Below are 21,697 nucleotides of genomic sequence, written 5' to 3'. Positions count from 1 at the left end.
CTCATAAATCAGATGCCTACACAAGTTCTCCAAAACATCACACCTTACTACAAGCTCTTTGGTCACCATCCGAGTTATACCTCTCTTCGTGTTTTTAGTTGTCTTTGCTACCCATGGCTTCGACCATACAATAATCATAAACTTGAACCCTATTCTAGGCCATGCGTATACCTTGGCTTCCATACATCTCACCATTCATTCACCTGTTTTGATATTAAAACCAACAAAATCTTTTACTCACGTCATCTAGGATTTTTTGAACACCACTTCCCTTACAAATCTCAATCATCTTCGTATCCATCCATCAATACAAATTTTTTTTCTCAACTCCTTTCCATATTTACTTCTCACCAGAAGGCATTGCCATTCTCATCAGATGTTGAAAATCCCGATTCCAATCATACCTATCAATTACCTCCTCAATTAGTGCCACCACAATCCTCACCCATATCAACTCATATTCCACTTTCTACTCCCAATCCCCCTAAATCAGCTTCCACTTCCGTACCTTATTCTCCTCCCTTCCCAACTATATCATCTCCATCCCTCCTTGATTTCACCCCCCAATCTCAAAAGGAAAGAAATTTAATACCTACAATCCCTCCTCCACTAATACGACGAGTCAGTCAATGCCCAAATCTCCTTCTTTAATCTCAGATCACATGACATCGTCTCACAAGGAAAGTTCTTACTCGCTCTCTCTTCAGGATGCGTCCCCGCAATCTCCTCTACAAGTAAGTATTCCTCAACTCTCTTCTCGTACTATCACTCCTTCACGTGAATCTACAACCCAACTCTTGCCTACCAGAATGGTCACTCGAGCCCAAAATAATATTCACAAACCCAAAATACCTTTCGCTCTCTATACTACCATCACATCTCTTGAGTTTGAACATTCCACTTCACCCAAGCTAACAAACATTCTCATTGGCGAGATGCCATCACTACAAGAAAAAGGGCCTTAGATGATAGAAAAGCACTGTCATAAAAGGGGTACATGAAAGAGTTCGTTTCTATCATGTATGTCACTGTCATCCTTTTATGACATAAAAAAATCTATCATGCATTAATGATGTAATTTAATAATCATAAATCTATCACACCAAGAAATTAATTTCGGTTACTATTTTGGTGGAAGTTGATTTTTTTACGGGTATTGACTTTTTAAGTTTGATTTTAGGGGGGGGGGGAATGAAATATTTTTTTAAAAAAATTCATTAAATTTTGGTGCCAAAATTATTTGATTTTGGCGCCAAAATTTTCAATTCGGTATTTTTGTGACTAGTTTTTTCTGTCAGGAGATTAAAATAATATTTTTAAATAAATACTAATTTTTAAATTTTATTTATTTATTCCCGTATTTAAAATTCATTTACATATTTGATATATGAAATTCAAATTAAATTGGATATAAAATTGAATCCAAAATCATTATAATATACTACATAATATTACATAACATTCAATAAAAGGAAAAAAGTATCATTTTATATAAGCAACAGATTCCCAAACTTTATATCTCAAGTACCTTAATCAAAACAATTCCATGCATGCTAAACAAGAGAGAATTCGCAACAACCTATCAAACAAGACACAATTTCAAGCAACCTATCAAAGTTTATCAGTTTTCACAAACAAAAAAAGAGGAAAATTAAATCATTCCTAGCCCAGAAAATGCAGCAATTCCTCCCATTCCCAGAAAGGTCCTCAAACACTGCACAGAGGAAAGAACTTTAGTTACCCAACTAGAGCATTTGCATGTTTCAAAGGGTGACCTCAATTCAGATATATAGTTTGATAATCTAAATACATCAATGAAGCAAGGTTTATCTCAAACAAGAATCCACCAGTAGCTCAAGTTTTTGCTAAACAAGTCATCTATGTAAGGCATCGCAATTTGTGCTAACCGTTTTGGTGATGCGTTGATGACTTCGGAACAATGATTAGTCCACTCAAACCAACCTCGTCGATTTCAGCCTGAGTGTACACCGTCTTTCCATTGAACTGATAGGCACAACATAAAAGCCATCAAAGTTATAAAACAATGCTATACATGGTATAAACCAAACGTACAAAATCTTATTCTTCATTCATCAGTAACTTACATCATTCATTAGCAAACTAATGTCTGCTATTATGTCCTTCATGTATCGCATCACATAATAGCCACATTCGATATTTCTTGGTTGTGGGTGTCTATTCACTGTTAAACAAGAAATAGTTAGAAATATAACATGCTTTAGCTTAAAGTAATAGGCACACAATATTTACTTAAGGTAATTTGTTTTACCTTCACAAATCTCATCTTAGCATTGTAATTCCATCTTTCCTTACTAACCTCGGCTGTGTATAGTTCAATAACGTTGACTCCTAATGGTTGCATTGTCAGCAATGCTTTGCACTCCATCATCCCAATATGAGCTTTAATCCCTTTTGCCTCAAATACACCCTCTGGCACAAGATATGGAATCTAGCCATCTTTAGGCAAGTGTGTCTCACACAACTTGGCAAACAATTGCAGCATTGGATGACTATTCCAATGCCCTGTCGTTCCCTGCCTTGTGTTTCGTACATGCTGCACTACTACTTTCTTGTTTTCCATCTTTTTCAGTCTTCATCCCTTGCCATTGGATCCTCACTATTAGGTAATGAAACTTTCTCCTTAAGCAATTTCTTTTTGGTACTTCCAATCCCCCTTTTTCCCTTCTCATCTGTAGCATCCGTTCGCAAGTTGGGGTTGAGTCTTGGACTTTTTCTTTGGTTGGCAACAGGAATCAAAGATTTTTCTCTTTTCTTCGTAGTTGTAATGTCATCCTTTCCATCAGGTCCTTCCTTATTTTCCACTGCTCTTTGAAGTGAGAATTCCCTCTTCTTCACAGTTGAGTTGTCTAAATTACCAGGCTCCTGCAATTTTACATATTCAAATAGCAACAATATATTCAAATAGCAGTAATAAGAAGAGATAAAGTAACCAAAGTGAAACCTAACAAAAAACAGATAAACTAACCTTCTGTTCATCAATTCCATCCACCTTGTCCTTGTGCTTGTCCTTTTCTATGCAATCACCATCATGAAATAAAGGAGATGGTGGGAAGGTGGAACTTTCTACATCTGAATATGGAGCTTTGTTCTTTAATATGTTCATGATTTATTCCAGCTACTTTTCAATTGATTTCTTCCAAGCAGAAAGCTCAATCTGTTGATTTTCAATTGTGTAGCGAGCTACATTCACGCTGTGAAAGTACTTTGTAATGTTAACAAATTTACCAACACCTTGTAGGTGACCAATTTGAGGAAGCCTTACCAGTGATTGTGCAAGTATGTCGTTTCTTCCATCCGACTTCAACGACCCCCCTTCTTCAGCCTCCTTTTTCAACTTCTCCTGTAACGTAAAAAAGAAAGTAGTCATATTTCACCACATTAATGTAAAGGACAATGTTTAAGTATGTTTAAGTTGCTCATAATTTTGTTAAACAATGTCTGTAGTTTCGGGGTCGTATCCTCCATTTTTCATTCTCTGAGCTCTCTTCCAAAGTTCACCTATGTCAACTAAATCTTCAGAAACAACGATTTCTGAGCATTGGGGGATAAACAGGTTACATTATTTTAATGCAGTAAATAAAATCTCTTAAAATAATTAAATTAGTATAACATGAAAACAACTTGCCACATCTTTCACCAAACCAACATATCCTTCTCGACTGAGTTGATGATTGAACTTATATAAGGCCCTTTTCCCCTTGTTCATAGAACTGACTCTCTGTAGTAAAACATACATATTAGTTATTTCTTGTTATATGTAAAACATATATGAACAAGTGACGAATCAATTCTAATTTGAAGATATACACATGAAAGTCATCAGATAAACGCTGATTGACAAGCTCTCTCCAAACAACTTTCTTAATTTGGGGATATTCAATGGGGGTATATAGCAACTTTCGATACCCAATGAATGACATGATGTACTTTCTTGTCAACATGTACTTGAAGTTACGAAATGCATACCCAATTGACTGTAACAGTGTTTTCTTACTGTTAGGGTGAACAACAAAGCATTCCTAATAATCATTGATAACAAAATAGAAGTGAGAGTTAGTAAGTGAAGTTTACTAATAAATAAATGTTGTATATTCATCATAGGTTGCCTATTCAGAGTATTTAATGTTGAGATTTACCTGAACAGACTCCCCTCAGCGATCCTTTATCTCAAATGACACTTTACGCCAATCTTTTTCGAGGATTGCAACCAAAGTACGAGCCAAGACTCCAAGATATGTACATAGCTCAGTGGCCTCGTCACCTACAGGAACTCCCATTGAATTATATTGTACCACTATCTCCCTTCATCGTTCTTAATTTTTTATTCTGCCGGGCACCCCTATTGACACCTCTTTTTGGGTTACTGCTCTCTGGAACATCAACACCTAGAACATCAGCACCTTGAACATCATCAACGTGAACATCAACACCTAGAACATCGTCACCTTCAACAAATTCACCTTTAACATCAGCATCTTCAGTGTCTTCGTCTTCATCGTCTTCATGGTCAAGTAGTTTATCATGATATGCAACCTCAAAATTATCCTCATCGTCAAAAGAACCCTTTCTTTTATCCATTTAACTACACCTAAAAATTGCAAAACATAAATAAAATAAGAACTTAAGCCACGACACAAAATTAAAAGAAAAAAGCCATCACACACAAACATATGCACAAAACACACAATTAAACAATAAAATATTTAAGAATTTAATGATTACTCATTGCCAACAGGGTCTATATAATGGTATTTCAACGTTTAATCCAAATTCCCTCTTCGGTATTTCGTGCAAATATTTCTTGCTCACCATCAACAGAATGTAGAAAAGCATTAGTTGGTAAATCATAACAAAATGGAGGGTGTTCAACAGCATTGTAATAGACATCATCTTCAATTCTTTGGTAGGGATCACCACTACTAGGCATGTGACATACAATAGACCATTTTTTTTCAATCTGATCAGGTACATAAAACACTTGATTGGCTTGAGAATCCAATATAAATGGATCAGATTTATACCCAAACCGGTTTAAGTCCACTAAGATGAATCCATGTTCATCCTTCTTCACACCACGCCTATTTTGAACCCAATCACACTTCAACACAGGAATTTTTAACAAGTGGCAGTCAACAACCCATATCTCATCTATAACCCCATAAAATGTCATGTTATAGGATTTTAATCTTTAGAAGTAGCAACATGCATGGCTTTCGCAACTAGAGTTACTCCACTGTTTTGAGTAACTTGTTTTAACTCTCGATCACGTGTTACAAAGTGAAAACCATTAATATCATAACCTGGTTGTTTATCTACGGAAAAGGGCCTTGTGATATCCAACGTAAGGTATCCGATACAGCAACACGATTTTCAATCAACGAGTACACCTAATAAGCACAAACTGTATGCGAGCATTATTTTTTTAATGAGCAGTAACAAACAAGTTAAATGAATACTGAGCTTAACAAAAATGTTGAGCATAACCTTATCAGTTATCCATTCGGCAAAGGTACGGTTGTGTTCCTCTTGTAACCATTTTTCATTTTGATGTGGATGACAAGTTCTAAGCCATTCCGTGTGTTCACTAAAGGGAATTGAACATATAATACATTAGACATGTTATCCAATATAGATATTATACAAACAGATTACATTACATGGAGGAAATTGAAGAGATTACCTAATGTATGGTTCAACTTCTTGTGTGTTATGCAAAATGTATAAATGTGCTTGATCTAGTAAAGTTTGGTTAACTTTCTCCAGTTTTCCCATAGACAATGGCTTGTCAATTTACAACTTTTGCACATGACCAGCTGGAAGCCCAACAGTATACATGTTTGACATGTATTCGACACAAAATTCTACTGCTTCCTCTGCAATATAACTCTCAGCTATGCATCTCTCAAGACGGTTACGATTCCGAACAAAACCTTTAAGGGTTTTCATGTCTCTCTCAAAAGGATACATCCAACGAAGATAGACAGGACCACAAAGTCTAACTTCGTTGACTAAGTGCATAGTAAGATGAACCATGATATCGAAAAAAGATGGGGGAAAAACATTTTTCCAACAGGCACAAAGTCACTACGATGTCCGTCTCCAATTTATCCAATATTGACACATCAACCATAGTTGCACACAAGGAATTGAAGAAGAAACAAAACCTGATAATAGCATCTTTGACATGCTTTGATAAAACACACCGAAGTACAATGGGTAAAAGTTGTTGCATAAGAACATGACAATTATGGGACTTTAGGCCTTGAAGTTTAAAGTCTTTCATTGACACAAGATTCTTGATGTTTGACGAATACCCATCAGGAACCTTGTTACTCTTCAAAGTTATGCAAAAGCTTGCCTTTTCATCTCTAGTTAATGTGTAAGAAGCTGGAGGAAGAAAGGTACACTTACCTTTTACTAGCAGTGCTAATTTGTCCCTAATTTTCATTGCCACAAGATTCTTCCTTGACTTAAGACCATCTTTGGTCTTTCCAGGAATGTGCAACAGTGTTCCATATATGCTCTCACACACATTTTTTTCGATGTGCATAACATCTAATTGATGTCACACCAGCAAGTACTTCCAATAATCTAAATTATAGAATATGGATTTTTTCTTCCACCAAACACGTTCATCATTATCAATCCTTTCACATTTTTTAGTCTTGCTCTTTCCCCATTCATGTTCAATAGACTCAACTAGCTGTGAAATCTCCTCACCGTTCAACGATTTCGGAGCTTGGTCATGCTCTATTATGTTGTCAAAGGCTTTTTCTTGGCATATGAATTCATGATTAGAAGGAAGCCACCGACGATGACCCATATATGCATTTTTTCTACTATGTTTCAGTCTACATTTGGGTGTGCAACCCGCTAAATTCCTGTATGCTGGAAAGTCATTTATAGTTCATAGTAACACAACTCTTAAATTAAAGAATTCCTTTTTGTTGGAATCATATGCATTTACCCCAACATCCCACAAAATTTGTAAATCTTCTATCGAAGGAGCCAAGTACACATCAATGTCATTGCCGGGTTGTTGAGGACCATAAATCAATAGGGACAACATCATAAATTTCCATTTCATACACAACCATGGTGGAAGATTGTATGTTATAAGAAGAACTTACCAACAACTATATGTACTACTAAGAGAGCTATATGGATTGATTCTATCAACTGAAAGGGCAAGACAAAGATTTCTAGGTTCCGATGCAAATGTAGGTCATTTCTCATCAACTAGCTTCCATGATGGTGAATCAACCGGATGTCGGAGCTTACCATCAATGGCCCTCGCATTTGCCTGCCAAGTCAAGTCTTTCGCAGTTTGAGATGATAGAAACATACACCTAAATCTTGGAATGGGTGGGAAGTACCATAAGACCGCAGGTACACCATTCCTATATTGGTCAACTCTACCATCCTTTTTCTTCCATCTAGATAAACCATAAGTAGGACATTCAGAAAGTTGTTCATATTCTTTTCCGTAGAGTATGCAACCATTTGGGCAAGCATGTATTTTCACATATTCTAAGCCCAAAGCGGACATTGTTTTCTTCGCCTCATACATGGATTCTGGAATTTCATTGTTTTCAGGCAACAATTATGTTAGAAAACTCAGTAGTTCGGTAAAACTATTATCAGACCACCCAAATTTACCCTTGATATTGAACAACTTCACCAAAGTGCCTAACTTAGTGAATTTTGTACATCCTAGGTACAAAAGGTTTCTGAGCCTGTTCTAGTAGTTCCCTAAATGCCTTAGGATCTCCATAACAATTTTGTAAGCATCATTCACCATATCCACTGTGTTACCATCATTGTAGTCCATAGACTCAAACGAAAAATCTACATTACAAGATGGTGTGGTGTGAATATCTTCCCCATGCCACGTCCAGGTTTTATAAGCCACATCAAAACCTTTCCAAAATAGATGTTCCGTTACTTTCTTAGTAGGGAGAAAGGCTAGATTCCTACATTCATAACATGGACATCTAATGACGCTAGCATCCTTGGCATTTTCAACAGCAAAAATTCATGAAATCTTTGACCCCTTAATCATACTCAGGTGATGTTATCCTACATTCAATCCAAGCCTTATCCATTAGAGTTCCAAATCAACATTTTTTTATCCTGACATATAAAGGAGGGCAAAAATGAAACAAAAAATATTTTTTGAAAAAGGTATTAAATTTTGAGTAACATCTTCTGACAATAACAATAACTTTAACAAGAAAACCAAAATTTTATACATCAAGACCTTGGCCACCCAACAAAAATTTAGTTCCACAAGAAAAAAAAACACACAACCAACAGAGCAAGCAATTGGCTACCTTCCTAACATCATTCAGATAGCCACTGTTACCTTAAACTTTATCTTTCTTCTGGATAGCCCAAATACCACATCAAATATTTTAAAAATTAACCAGAGAAAAGGCAGGTAAATTTATAACACAAAAGGCAATAAGCAGTTATAAAATGATAAGATAATCACCTGGCTGGTTCGTATATGGCTTGAAGTCTTCTGTGGGGTGTCAACGGTCTACAATGGAGGCTGGGGCTCTTTTTATGTCAATGGTGTCCACTCAACTTGTATTATCTGGAATCACAGAAAACCCACAACAAAAATCATAAATAAAAGCAAAATGCACTATGGAGTAAAAGGAAAGAATAGGATGCACGTACCTGAGTTAGGAATGAAAGATTTGTCGCGAGCGAGTAGAGGGTCGCCCATCGATGGCTTCCAATATCAGTGGCTTCGATCTTCAAACAGCTGCAGAGATGCGTAGAGGGACGGAGTTGTGAGAGTGAATCGCAAGAGAGTTGAGCAAACACTTAGAAACACTAGGCAGGCAACCGTTGTATTAGGTTAGCAAAATGCATCGTTTGCTTATTTTGTCTAACAAAACGCAGAGTTTGCTTTATTTTGTCTAATAAAATATTAATTAAAATTTGGGTCAAAATTTGGTTAATATTAAAATTTTATCAAAAAAATGTGATAGATATAATTTCTATCACAAATGTATCATATTTTATTGATAGACAAAAATTATATCATACGTCTATCACAAGACTATCATCTATTCACGATATACAAAAGTTCTATCACAAATCTATCATTAATAGTCTGATAGACCGTTTTTCTATCACAAATATGTCATTTTTTTGTGAGACAATGATTTTTATCATAAATGCTCTATCATCTATTCCCATTTTTCTTGTAGTGCATGTGTGAAGAATTTCTTGCCCTCCAAAATAATCAAACTTAGTCTCTCCTTCCACCTAGCCCCACACAAAATATTATCTGATGTAAATAGATGTATCGCATCAAGAGAAACCCGGATGATTTCATTGCCTGCTACAAGGCTCGCCTTGTTGCTAAAGGCTTTCATCAATGACCCGGCATTGATTTCATTGAAACCTTTAGCCCGGTCATTAAGCCTGCCACAATTCATCTCGCTCTCTCCATTGCAGTGTCTCGTGGTTGGATTTTGAATCAGTTGGACGTTAATAATGCTTTTTTGCTGGGTAATCTCTCTGACCATATTTTCATGCAACAACCCCAAGGTTTCATTGATTCTAGCTGCCCAACTCATGTTTGTAAACTGCACAAAGCTCTCCATGGACTTCGTCAAGCTAGGGCTGGGACTGGGTCGATTTTATCGGCCATTATCGGTCAACCGACCCATTACCGACCTATCGATACTCAACTATCAACCGACCCATATATAAATGGGTCGGTTGATGGTTTTGAAAATGCCATAAAGTTAGTTGGCCGATGATATCGGCCAACCGACTATTTAAAAGAAAATTAAAAAAATGAGTATCAAATATTAGACTTATTATTAGTACTTAATTAATAATAATTATTATTGAAATAATAGTTATTACTTATTACTTATTTTTATTATTTACTATTTTACTTTTTACAGTTACATCGTCCCTCTCAAAGTAAGTCAATCTCAGTCTCTCAGACCTAAGCCTAAATCGTCAACCGATCGACCACGTGAGCAACGACAGACCCTAAATCTACGCTACTCCCACCTCCCGCATCCGCCGGCCTGGCAATAGTTCATTCTCATACTAGTCGTTGTATTCAAACTTCGAAGATTCTGAGGGCCAGAGGCATTGGGCAACGGTGAACCCTAAATCGTCGCCTTTCTTTCTAGGTATATCCATGGATCTTTTACTCTTTTGGTTCTCTTTTTCTTTATTAAAAATTTCCTGGTATATTCGTATCAATGCTTTTGTTGTATGCTTCCTTTTCAATTTGCCTTTTCTCTTTCAGACTTTCAGTTTCTAAAAATCTAGTAAGATTCAGATCAAGCTAGTGAGTTTCTTTTGTGATTCTGCTTTAGTATATGTAATTATTCCTTGTAATAATGGAAGTTTGGAGAATAAATTATGTAAGTGCAGACTGTGCAGTAGAGAGAATAATGTCTTCTCTTGTATGTTTATAACTTTCTGTGTTGTTGTTTTATGATTGTATCTATTTTATGGCAATTTATATCAAGAATAATTGTATTGTTATTGTTATTATGTTTTATAGCTGTGCGGGTCTCATTGATTTTTCTTTTCTTGCTATCATTTTAACTCAATCATAGAATGACGAAGCGACGACCTCCACCTACACCTCCACCTCCACCTCCACCTCCAACTCCACAACCTCAACCTTCTCAAGGTCTTCCTCAGTCTCAAGTGAGTGTCACTCAACCAGTACAACAAAGTTTTAAGTCGGGAAAGAAGAAATTCGAAGTATGGAATCACTTCCAGTATAAGATAAATGAAGATGGCTCCTATGTCTTGCCCATGGTGGCAGTTTGTAATTATTACAAGACCAAGGAGTATCCTTGTGGGTCAAAGAATTATGGCACAACTAATATGAGGCATCATGTGTTCCATTCATGTTCGAAATCTCCGGTGAAGAAGGACAAGAGTGATCCCAAGCAACCATCATTGGCAAATAACCCCAAAGGTGAGCTTGTTCCCTTGCATTACGACAAAGATTATGCTAGGAAGAAGTTGATAGACATGATAATCATTGATGAGCTCCCATTCAATATGGCGGAGGCAACCGGGTTTAGAGCTTTTTGTCAAGCTCTGAACCCTCAATTTATTATGCCTTGTCACAAGACGGTTGCTAATGGTGTCATGAGTTGTTTCTTAGAGGAGAAGGCAAAACTAAAGAGTATTTTGTGTGGTGGTACAAGAGTGTCTTTAACTACAGACACTTGGACCTCCATCGAAAATATTAATTACATGGTAGTCACTACTCACTTTATAGATGATGAATGGAATTTGCACAAAAGTATTCTCTCTTTTTGTCAAATTGCCAACCATAAGGGTGACACCATATCCAAAACTTTGGAGAAGTGTTTGTTGGGGGATTGAGAAAGTTTTTACAATTGCGTTAGATAATGCCTCGGCCAATGACAAGGCCATTGATATTTTTAGGGGAAGGCTTGCTAGAAGTAATGGAATTGTGTTAGGGGGAGCTCATTTGCGTATGAGATGTTGTTGTCATGTGCTTAATTTGATTGTACAAGACGGGATGAAAATTCTAACAGAGTCAATTAAAGGAATTAGATTGGCGGTTAAGTGGCTAAGATCATCACCACAAAGGTTAGCAAAGTTTAGGGAATTTGCTCATAATGAAGGTATGCAAGGAATGCCAATTGTATGCATGGATGTGTGTACTAGGTGGAACTCCACCTATCTTCTGTTGGATCATGCTTTGAAGTTTTCTAAGGTGTTGGATAATTTAAGTCTCTTAGACTTGGGGTTCCAGGATTACTTTAAGGGCAATGTGAAATTAGGTGCCCGGATCCTATGGATTGGGAGATTGCCAAGAATTTTGTCTCCTATTTGAAGGTGTTTTATGAAGCACCTCTCAAACTAAGTGCTTCTAAAACAAGCACCGTTCACTTGATATTCAGGCAATTTTTGAATATTCAATTGTTGTTGGATAAGTAGATGAAGAAGCCAATTGATGATCCATTGCATGTGGTGGCAGCAAGTATGAATAAGAAATTTGACAAATATTGGGGAAATTAGGAGAATTTAAACCGCTTTTTATATCTTGAGGTTGTTCTTGATCCAAGGGTCAAGTTGTCTTTTTTGCGTTTCCAACTTATTAACATAGGGATGGAAATAGAGAAGGTGGAAAAGATAAAAGAGGATGTAAAACAAATGCTCCATGATATGTTTAAAGTGTATGGAGAGATTACGCCAAGAAAAATTCAATCAAATAATGTTGGTGGTGATTCCTCGGAGGAGGAGGGTGATATTGATGATGGAGAGGAGGTGGAGGATCCTTTGGTGAGGTTGTATCGACAATATCTAAGGGAAAATGAAGTGGTTTCCCTAAGTGATGAGGTTGATAGATATTTACATGAATCTATCTTAGAGGTTAAAAAGCACAAGAAGTTCAAAATGTTACATTTTTGGAAAATGGAGTCAAGTAGATTCCCAATTTTGGCTAAAGATTGCTAGGGACATCTTTGCAATGCCCGTTTCTAGTGTGGCTTCCGAATGTGCATTTAGCTTGGGGTCAAGGGTTGTGGATCCTTTTAGGAGTTGTTTAACTCCTAAGACGATGGAGGCATTGGTATGCACAAGTGATTGGCTTAAGGCGGATGAGTTTAGTTATTACAAGGATCCAACACAAGGGGAATTGGAGCTTTATTCAACCTTGGAGGAAATTCAGCAAGGTGATCTTTATTCTTTATTACTTTTTTGAATTTTTGTGATTAAATTGTTTATGGCTGCATCAAGAATTTTTAATTTTGTTGTTTTAGCGTGGTGTATGACTTTGCAGAGGTTATTTCAACTCAAAATCTTCAAAGAGTGCCTCTACCAAGCGCTTCAACCAGTATCCAAGCTTCCACAAGGACCACTGCCGTCATTTATCCTTGAATTTTTTATTCTTTGTAAGACTTTATATTGTTTAAACTTTAAATTTTATTTGATGTTATGAAATATTGATTATATGTTATGCTAATTTTTTCAGGTCTTTGGTTGAATTTGAACGTGTTGAAGATGGCTTACTGGCTACTTAGTTACTTCCTTTCTAGTTGCTTAGTTATTTAGTTATTTTAGTCATTTGCTGAATATGTGACTCTATCATCAAAGGTGGAATGTGATTTGTGGTCATGTGGGATGTAAGGATGTTGCAAACTGAAGGTTTTAGTTTTGTATGCACTATGCAGAAGGTTTTAGACTTTGTTATGTAGGTTTTACCTTTTAGACTTTTGTATGCAGGTTTTATCATTTATCCAAGTTTTTATATGCACTCATGCAGGTTTTTTAACACTTTTATATGCAGATTTTATATTCAGATTTTTTTTATACTTTTATACGCAGGTTTTATATTGTAGATTTTAGTGTATGTGTTCATGTAATTTTTTTCCAATTGTAACAATTTTTTAATTAATTTTTTGAGGCACATTAGGGGAAAAAACACATAACAAAGTTGGTATACCTGCAACCGACCCAGAAACCGAACCAAAAACCATTTATAGGTATACATGCAACCGACACCCGACCCTTAGATAATAGTTTTGACATTTGGGCAACTTCAGTTGGTGGGGTCGGTTGCATTATCGGCCGATAATCAACTGACCCGACCCAGTCCCAACCCTACATCAAGCTCCCCGAGCATGGTACAATGAGCTTAGCGCCTTCATTCTTGCTCACGGGTTCTTCAATTCCAAAAGTGACACGTCCCTATTTATTTATCTCCCTGGCTCCATAACAATGTATCTTCTTGTGTACGTTGATGATATAATCATTATCGACAGCCATCCTACCACAATTCGGGATTTTATTACTAAGTTGGCTTCTCGGTTATCTTTTAAGGATCTTGGTTCTCTTAACTACTTCCTGAGAGCAGAAACCACTCTCACATCCAAAGGTCTCTTTATGTCTCAAATGAAGTATATTGTTGATCTTCTCCACAAGACGAACATGCATGCCGCCAAAGAAGTACACACCCCGTTGTCCTCATTGGACACACTCAAACTTGATGATGGATCTCCTCCTCATGATCCTACAGAATTGCAACAAGTACTTGGATCTCTCCAATATTTGTCTCTTACCCGACCGGATGTTGGTTTTGGAGTAGATAAGCTGGCTCAATTTATGCATCGTCCTTCCTCAAATCACTGGACTATAGTTAAAAGGGTCATGCGGTATTTAAAAGGGACTTCTCACTATGACATCTTCTTCTCGGCAACCTCACCTTTATCTCTACATGCCTTTGTGGATGCTGACTGGGCTGAGAATACTGATACATATCACTCCACATATGCATATGTTGCCTTCCTTGGCTCTACTCCTATCAATTGGAGTTCCAAGAAGCAATCAACCATTGCTCGCTCATCTACTGAGGCCGAATACAGGGCAATTGCATCCGCTACAGTAGAAGTGAATTGGCTCACCAATTTACTTGGCAAATTGACGGTTCCCATTACTTCATCTCCACCATCTATTGTGACAATATTGGTGCCACTTACGTATGATCTAATCCTGTTTTTCATTCATGGATGAAGCGCATATCTATTGATTTTCATTTCGTCCGTGACCAAGTTGCTGGAAGTTGATTTGTATTTCACATGTTCATACAACGGATCAACTTGCTGACTCTCCAACAAAACCACTAGCTCGAAGGCAATTCCAACTTTATCGGTCCAAGCTTAGCATTCTTTCCGGACCCTTGCGCTTGTAGGGGCATGATAGAACATGAATCACAATCAATGATATCACATGAATCATGGCTGTTCATAAGCACAAATCATGGACATTAATATCCCATGAATTACGGTTAACAATCACTCTATGTAATATTCTCCATAATAACACACAGATGTATATCATATACAACTTACACGACATCCATGTATATATATTGCAAAACCATTTGAGTAATAAAATAACAAAGAACTCTCAAAATCATTAAAGAGTTCCTCCATGTGATAACTCCCCCAGCACATGGACTCTACCTTGTGGCAACTTTACCACCTCAGGACAACATCTCCCTCAAGAGCTTCACTACTCCAAATCCAGGGACAGTTACACCACTTGCCACCTTCTCCATCGTGGTGCTCCCGTTCACTCTCTTAAGTACTTTTCGTTCGGTGTCGTTATGCCCCACCTTACATCACTAAATGAACACCTATTTATACAACTTATGAAAGGCCTTCATTCAATGCATGCAAAACCAAACCGTCCAAATCTTTGCAATTAAAGTCATGCTAGCCAAATTGTCTTTGGCTTCCTCCATGTGTTTCATACTTAGCCAAGTTCCAACCACCAATGACACCAAAATCTACAATGACTGGGCCTCTGAAAATAGTTTTGAAGTTGGTGACAGTCCGTAAGTACATACATGTATATATACATGCATACGTACAAATTATTTGATTTGAAGGTGAACCCATAACTTCTTGATTTTATTTAGCACACGACAAAATGTTTTTGTTTCTGGTTGTGAGATATTTTCTTTTAATTTGTGCAAGTACCACATGTGGTGAGTGTTTGTGGAAAAGGCTGGTAGCTTTCGAAGGAAGGATAATTATGCAGCCCAGCCCCAACACACAATGAAAAAGGCAGTAATGCTCGTTAATACGGAATAGGAACAGCACAACACAACCAAATCAACTTTTACCTTCTCCCTTCGACACACGAAATGGAAGCATCAATGGTTTCAATTGCAGTATCAATTGTTTTAGCAGCAATACTAACATGGTCATGGAGAGTATTGAATTGGGTCTGGTTGAGGCCGAAGAAGCTAGAGATGCACCTGAGACAGCAAGGCATAAGGGGCAACTCTTACAGGCTTTTAGTTGGAGATGTTAAGGAGATTTCTTTCATGTCCAAACAATCAAAATCCAAACCCATCGACTTCTCCGATGATATTAGCAACCGTGTCATGCCCTTCCATTTTCGATTGCTCAAACAATATGGTATGCCCATTTTTGTTTCAATTTCATTCATGAAATCTTGAAATTAAGTTTGATTAGAGTCTTTCTTTTTGTTTTCACTTGATTGTTTGTTCTTAATTTCTATATTTAACTGGTTGGATTTTTATCATACTAAACAATTTTTTGAGAAAGCATGAAGCACTAGCACGTTTTGGAATACAGAGATCTGATAGGTATTTTTGTGTATATATATATATATACACTATAAGTGAAGATTACAACTTGAATAATAACGTTTGATTTTGTTGTGAGGAAGGTAAGAATTTCTTCATTTGGATTGGACCAAAGCCAAGGGTGGTGATAATGAACCCAGAACAAATAAAAGAAGTACTTATGAGGACGACCGACTTTCAGAAGATAGTTCCGGACGGAATTACGAAGTTATTGTTCGTCGGAGTTGTAACTCTTGAGGGTGAGAAATGGATCAAACATAGAAAGATTATCAACCCAGCATTCCATCAAGAGAAATTGAAGGTTAACCTTTCATTTTCTCTACACTTCTTCATTGAAAGCTATTCAGCTCTAATTTGTCTTTCTTGGTGTTGGGATACAGTTCATGGTACCTGCTTTTCATCAAAGTGGTAGTTATATGATAAATGAATGGGAAACAATGGTGGTCTCAGAAAATGGGTGCTGTGAGTTGGATGTGTGGCCTCATCTGCAAAATATGACAAGGGATGCAATCTCTCGTACAGCGTTTGGAAGTAGTTTTGTAGAAGGTAAAAGAATTTTCCATCTCCTCGGAGAACTGGCGGAACTCACAGCTTATCAAGTTTTTCAGTCAGTTCCCTTTCCTGGAAAGAGGTAAAATTCGTATTCCTTGATGAACGCGTGACGGTAATTAATCATTGGATACTAAAGACTGAAAATCAATACTAATTTTCGTACCACATCTGTCGAATTTGTAGCTTCTTACCCACAAAGGCAATTAGGAGGATGAAGGAGATTACGAAAGACATCGACGTATCAATTATGAACATCGTCAACAAAAGAGAGAAGGCAATGAAAGCGGGTAACGCGGCTAAAAATGACTTACTAGGTATTCTCTTGGAATCCAACTTGAGAGAAATTCAACGACATGAAAACAACAAGGATGTTGGAATGAGTATTAAAGATGTGATCGAGGAGTGCAAGTTATTTTACTTTGCTGGTCAAGAGACCACTTCAGTGTTGCTTGTTTGGACATTGATTTTGCTGAGCAAGCACTTGGACTGGCAAGCTCGCGCGAGGGAAGAGGTTTCGCAAGTCTTTGGTAATAGTTTACCTCACTTTGATGGCCTCAATCACCTAAAATTTGTAAGTATATACGTATAACTCTCACCATGCTTCTTTTCAATGTCTATGGCCTCAATCGCCTAAAAGTTGTAAGTATGTCACAGGTTACGATGATTTTGTATGAGGTTCTAAGACTGTATCCACCAGCCGCTAATATTAATCGAAGTGTTCCCAAGGACACAAGGCTTGGAAACATTTCATTACCAGCAGGAACACAAATTTCCTTGCCAGTCCTTTTTGTTCACCACGATAAAGATCTTTGGGGCGACGATGCACTAGATTTCAAGCCTGAGAGATTTTCTGAAGGGATTTCAAAGGCTACCAAAAACCAAACAATCTATTTCCCATTCGGTGGAGGTCCTCGAATATGCATTGGCCAAAACTTCTCTCTTGTGGAAGCGAAAGTGTCATTGGCAATGATTCTGCAACGATTCACTTTTGATCTCTCCCCGGCTTACGTTCATACTCCTCTTTCGAATTTTACAATCGTGCCAGAACATGGAGCTCGAATCAATATACGTAAACATCAAACCTAGATGTCTTATTATTATCATGCATGCAGGAGTCATTTGGTTAATTAGATTCCTATCTAAACTTTGTGCATTTACCTTACAATTTACATCTGTAATAGCCAGTGAATCAGAAGGACTATTGGCTTTCCTTTTAGTGTGTGTGAATGAAAAAATATTGAATAATAAGACGGTCGCAGCCTTGCAAGGCCTTATCCAACTTCTTCTTTCTTTACCAATCTATTGCTTTTGTTGTATTAAGTATAAAAACAGTCACTGCACATCTAGTTCTGATCTATTTTGGTCCAACCTGGATGGTTCTAAAGCCTTCATCCTGCCAGGGTCGGCCCTTGGGTAAAGCCACCAATTCTCCCCATGGACGGATCCAATTGAGGCCCAAGAGCCCACCCTAAACCCTAAAAAATCATGAAGTATATTAATAAATATCCAAACCCAAAATAAACCCACTTATTTTTAATACAAGCCTTAATAGTTTTTTTTTTTAAATACTTTATTTTGTAATTTTATATATGTATACTTGGTTTGGAGTCTTAGACACTTTGTTGCACAAACTTCAAAATAAGCCCACCTATTTTTAGTACAAGTCCTTTTATAAAAAAAATTTTATTTAGTAGTTTTTTTTTATATATATAGTTGTGTGTGTACTAAAAAAAATTCGGGACGTTGCCCTTGAACTTCTATTAACCTTTTCTTGCATCGCCATTAACCAAGCCCACCCTAAAACCTTTTTCTAGATCTAATCGTGCTTCTCCCTCTCTTCCTTCTCATTGAATATCGTAGCTAAATATCTTCTCACTTGTGTAAGAACCATCTCACTTTAAAAAGAATTTGTAATAGGGCAACACTTTATCATGCCCTTTGGGCACCAAAGTGGCTAGGGCTGGTCCTGCATCCGGGTCCATAGGCTTTTCAGCCTATGAGGAAGACAAGAAGAGAGGAGACTATGGGCTAAATCCAGCCCAAAAATTGGATGCATTTCACCTACTATCTTTCTTAGCAAATTAAGCCACGTAATTACCACTAAATGGCTGGTTCCACGATTAGCACGCGCCTAGAGAATCATAGTGTTGGCATTTACTCATATTTAGAGTAGTATTGGCAAGCCTAACTGTTCAACAATACATTTTTGTTGAAGCCATTTAATTGTTGATTTGCCTTTGCGACACGGTATGTTCATTACCTCTGGCATACAACATTCCTTTTTCACTTGTTCTCATGGCAAGTGAGAAGGAAATAGAGAATTCTTTCTCCTAAAAATATTGGACGAGAGTATATATAGCATTTGAGAAAGAAAGAAAGGGAGAGATCCATAGAAAAGAAGTGAGCTTTGGGGAAGAGAAAGAGAGAACCAAATTTTGAGGCATATATTTACAAATTGTAGTAATTATACAATACAAGATCCACCTACATGTGACGTTTGTAATCCCATTGATATAATGGAAGTTTTCTAAATTGCCTACGAGTCATATGGTTTTTATCTCTTTGAGGGGTTTTTCACGCTAAATGCTTATGTTATTTTTACTCTCTAAATTATTTATCCCAACAAAGAGGTATTGAAATTGAGTAATTGGGGGCTGCTGTACATCAAATTATAGCAGCCCCCGCCATAGCAATTTTGCACATTTGTATTATTTTTAAAAATAATAAAAAATTATATATGTGTAGTATTTTGTTTAACGAATCTAATCATATAATTTTTGTTTGAAACAAAAATCAAATTCATTGGGGAAAAGACATAGAAAGTTTTAAGTTTATATCCAATGGTTCAGAATTGTTATATGTTTTTTATGTTGAATTTGATTTTTGTTTCAAACAAATAATATATCGTTGGATTCGTATAAACGATCAAAATACAAATATAATTTTTTTCAAATTTTTAAAAAATTTACTCGATGCTATAATGCAATTACGGCGGGGGCTGCTGTAAAAAAACTACAATAGCCCCCAATAACTCATCGGAGTTTGGTTGAGAGGTACAACTATGGAGGAGAGCACATGTAACATGATCAAACTAATTGCATTTCATTATGCAATCTGGAAGCCGAAGATGGAGGATATTCTGTACATCAAAAACCTGTTTAAGCCTATCAAAAGGCTGATAGAGAAATAGAAAACCACAATGAGTGGCACTACCAATGAGAAAGCCACTACATCGACAACTTCAGCTGATGATGATTGGGCAGTACTAAATTGAAAGTGGGCCGCTTAGATCAGACAATGGAGTGGCAAAAACATTTTTTCAGATTTTTACTAATGAACACAATGCTTATGGTTTTTTGTCAAAAATTGGAGAAATGCTTGAAAGAATAACCGCTCAGAATAAAGCAACTTTGATGCGACGACTAGTAAATTTGGAGTACAATGACGAAAATAGAATTTCGGAGCACATGAGTATGTTTCAAAGATGTGTTGATAAACTCAATTCTATGCAAATAACTGTAGATGATGAATTACAATGACTGCTGATGCTAAGTTCCTTACCAATGAGGTGTGACACCTTAGTCGTGTCAGACAGTAACTCTACTCCAAATAGCAAACTTAACATCGATATAGTAAGAGATAAGACGTTGAATATAGAGTCTCGAGGAAAAGATGAAGAATATACTCCAAAGTCTGAAGCACTTCTCTAAGAAATACAAGGCAAGCAAGAATCACTGAGAATAAGCAATACTAGAAATCCTTGCAGCTAGAATTAGCAAAGGGTACTATCAAAGTCAAATTCCATATGGGACTTAATGTGCCATCACTATGGCAAGCTTGGACACTTCATTCGAGAATGTCAAAAATTGAAGTTGGAACAATCCAAAAGACATGAAGCTTAAATGCAAACATTTGATAGCACAATAGTCACTGATGAAGTCGTCACTATTCGAGATGATAATTATGTCAACTTTGCATGGTAATATTTATTTAGAATCTAACATTGGGTGCATGTTAGTTCTAAAAGATGTAAGATATATTCGTGATATCCATCCCAACTTGATTTTCACTGACAAGCTTGATGATGAAGGCTACAACAATTACTTTGGTGAAGGTCGATGGAAGCTTAACAATGGTAATTCGATGGTAGCAAAGAGGCTTGTTTACATGACTCATTGCTGCCACCCAAACATTGCTACTTAAGGCTTCACTAAGATTTGTTGGTTCCAAAGAGGTTTGTTTAGATGACTCATATATATTAGTAAGGCTTCTATACTTCTTTATTGGAAACTTAGAGTCCTCCAAACTATAGTGTTCCTGCATACGTTGAACTTCATTTTCACAGTATCAGTATCAGACTCCACAAATGTGTCATCAATATCATTCTGAGTAGCATCATCAGGTGACTCTTGTGTATTCACTTCATAAGTATTTATGTTCTACATGTTATCAAAGTGAACAAGAGGGGAGACATGTATGATCTCCTATTTATCCCAATCCCAGACAGTTCTTCATCAACTTCTACATCCCTTGCAACAACAAGGCCCTTGGATTCCAAATTGTATATCTTGTAGCGCTTTGATTTTGTGTTGTACCCCAAAAATATACTTTTTTCCTATTAGCATAAAGAAAATGTATGTAACAAAGACTACCAAAAACATTAAGGTGCGTTGTAAAAGGTTTCTTACCTGACCAGGCTTCTAAGGGTGTCATGCTCTTTACAGTAGTGGTGGGACATATTGTTCAGCAAGTAAACAACAATGTTCAAAACTTCTCCCCATAGCCATTTGGGGAGTTTCTTCCTTGCTAGCAAAGTTCTTGTCATTTTCATGACTATTCTGTTTTTTTCATTCTGAGACTCCATTTTGTTATAGAGTAAAACCAACAGTAAGTTGATGACCAATACCATTTGATTCGTAGATCCTATCAAATTCTCTAGAGGTTAATTCA

General features: G+C 36.8%; 1 protein-coding gene across 1 annotated transcript; it reads left to right on the top strand.

Moving 5' to 3' along the window:
- Positions 1-15,643: 15,643 nt before the first annotated feature.
- On the top strand, positions 15,644-18,026 carry LOC119985296 (cytochrome P450 72A225-like). Its single transcript, XM_038829553.1, has 5 exons — positions 15,644-16,004; positions 16,279-16,496; positions 16,576-16,826; positions 16,931-17,318; positions 17,402-18,026. The coding sequence occupies exons 1-5, from the start codon at positions 15,728-15,730 to the stop codon at positions 17,831-17,833; spliced, it is 1,566 nt and encodes a 521-aa protein (XP_038685481.1). The 5' UTR covers positions 15,644-15,727; the 3' UTR covers positions 17,834-18,026.
- The last annotated feature ends 3,671 nt before the right edge of the window (positions 18,027-21,697 follow it).

This window comes from Tripterygium wilfordii, chromosome 19, assembly GCF_013401445.1.
Source record: "Tripterygium wilfordii isolate XIE 37 chromosome 19, ASM1340144v1, whole genome shotgun sequence".
Lineage (NCBI taxonomy): Eukaryota > Viridiplantae > Streptophyta > Magnoliopsida > Celastrales > Celastraceae > Tripterygium > Tripterygium wilfordii.
This window is presented reverse-complemented; position numbering and strand designations above follow the sequence as displayed.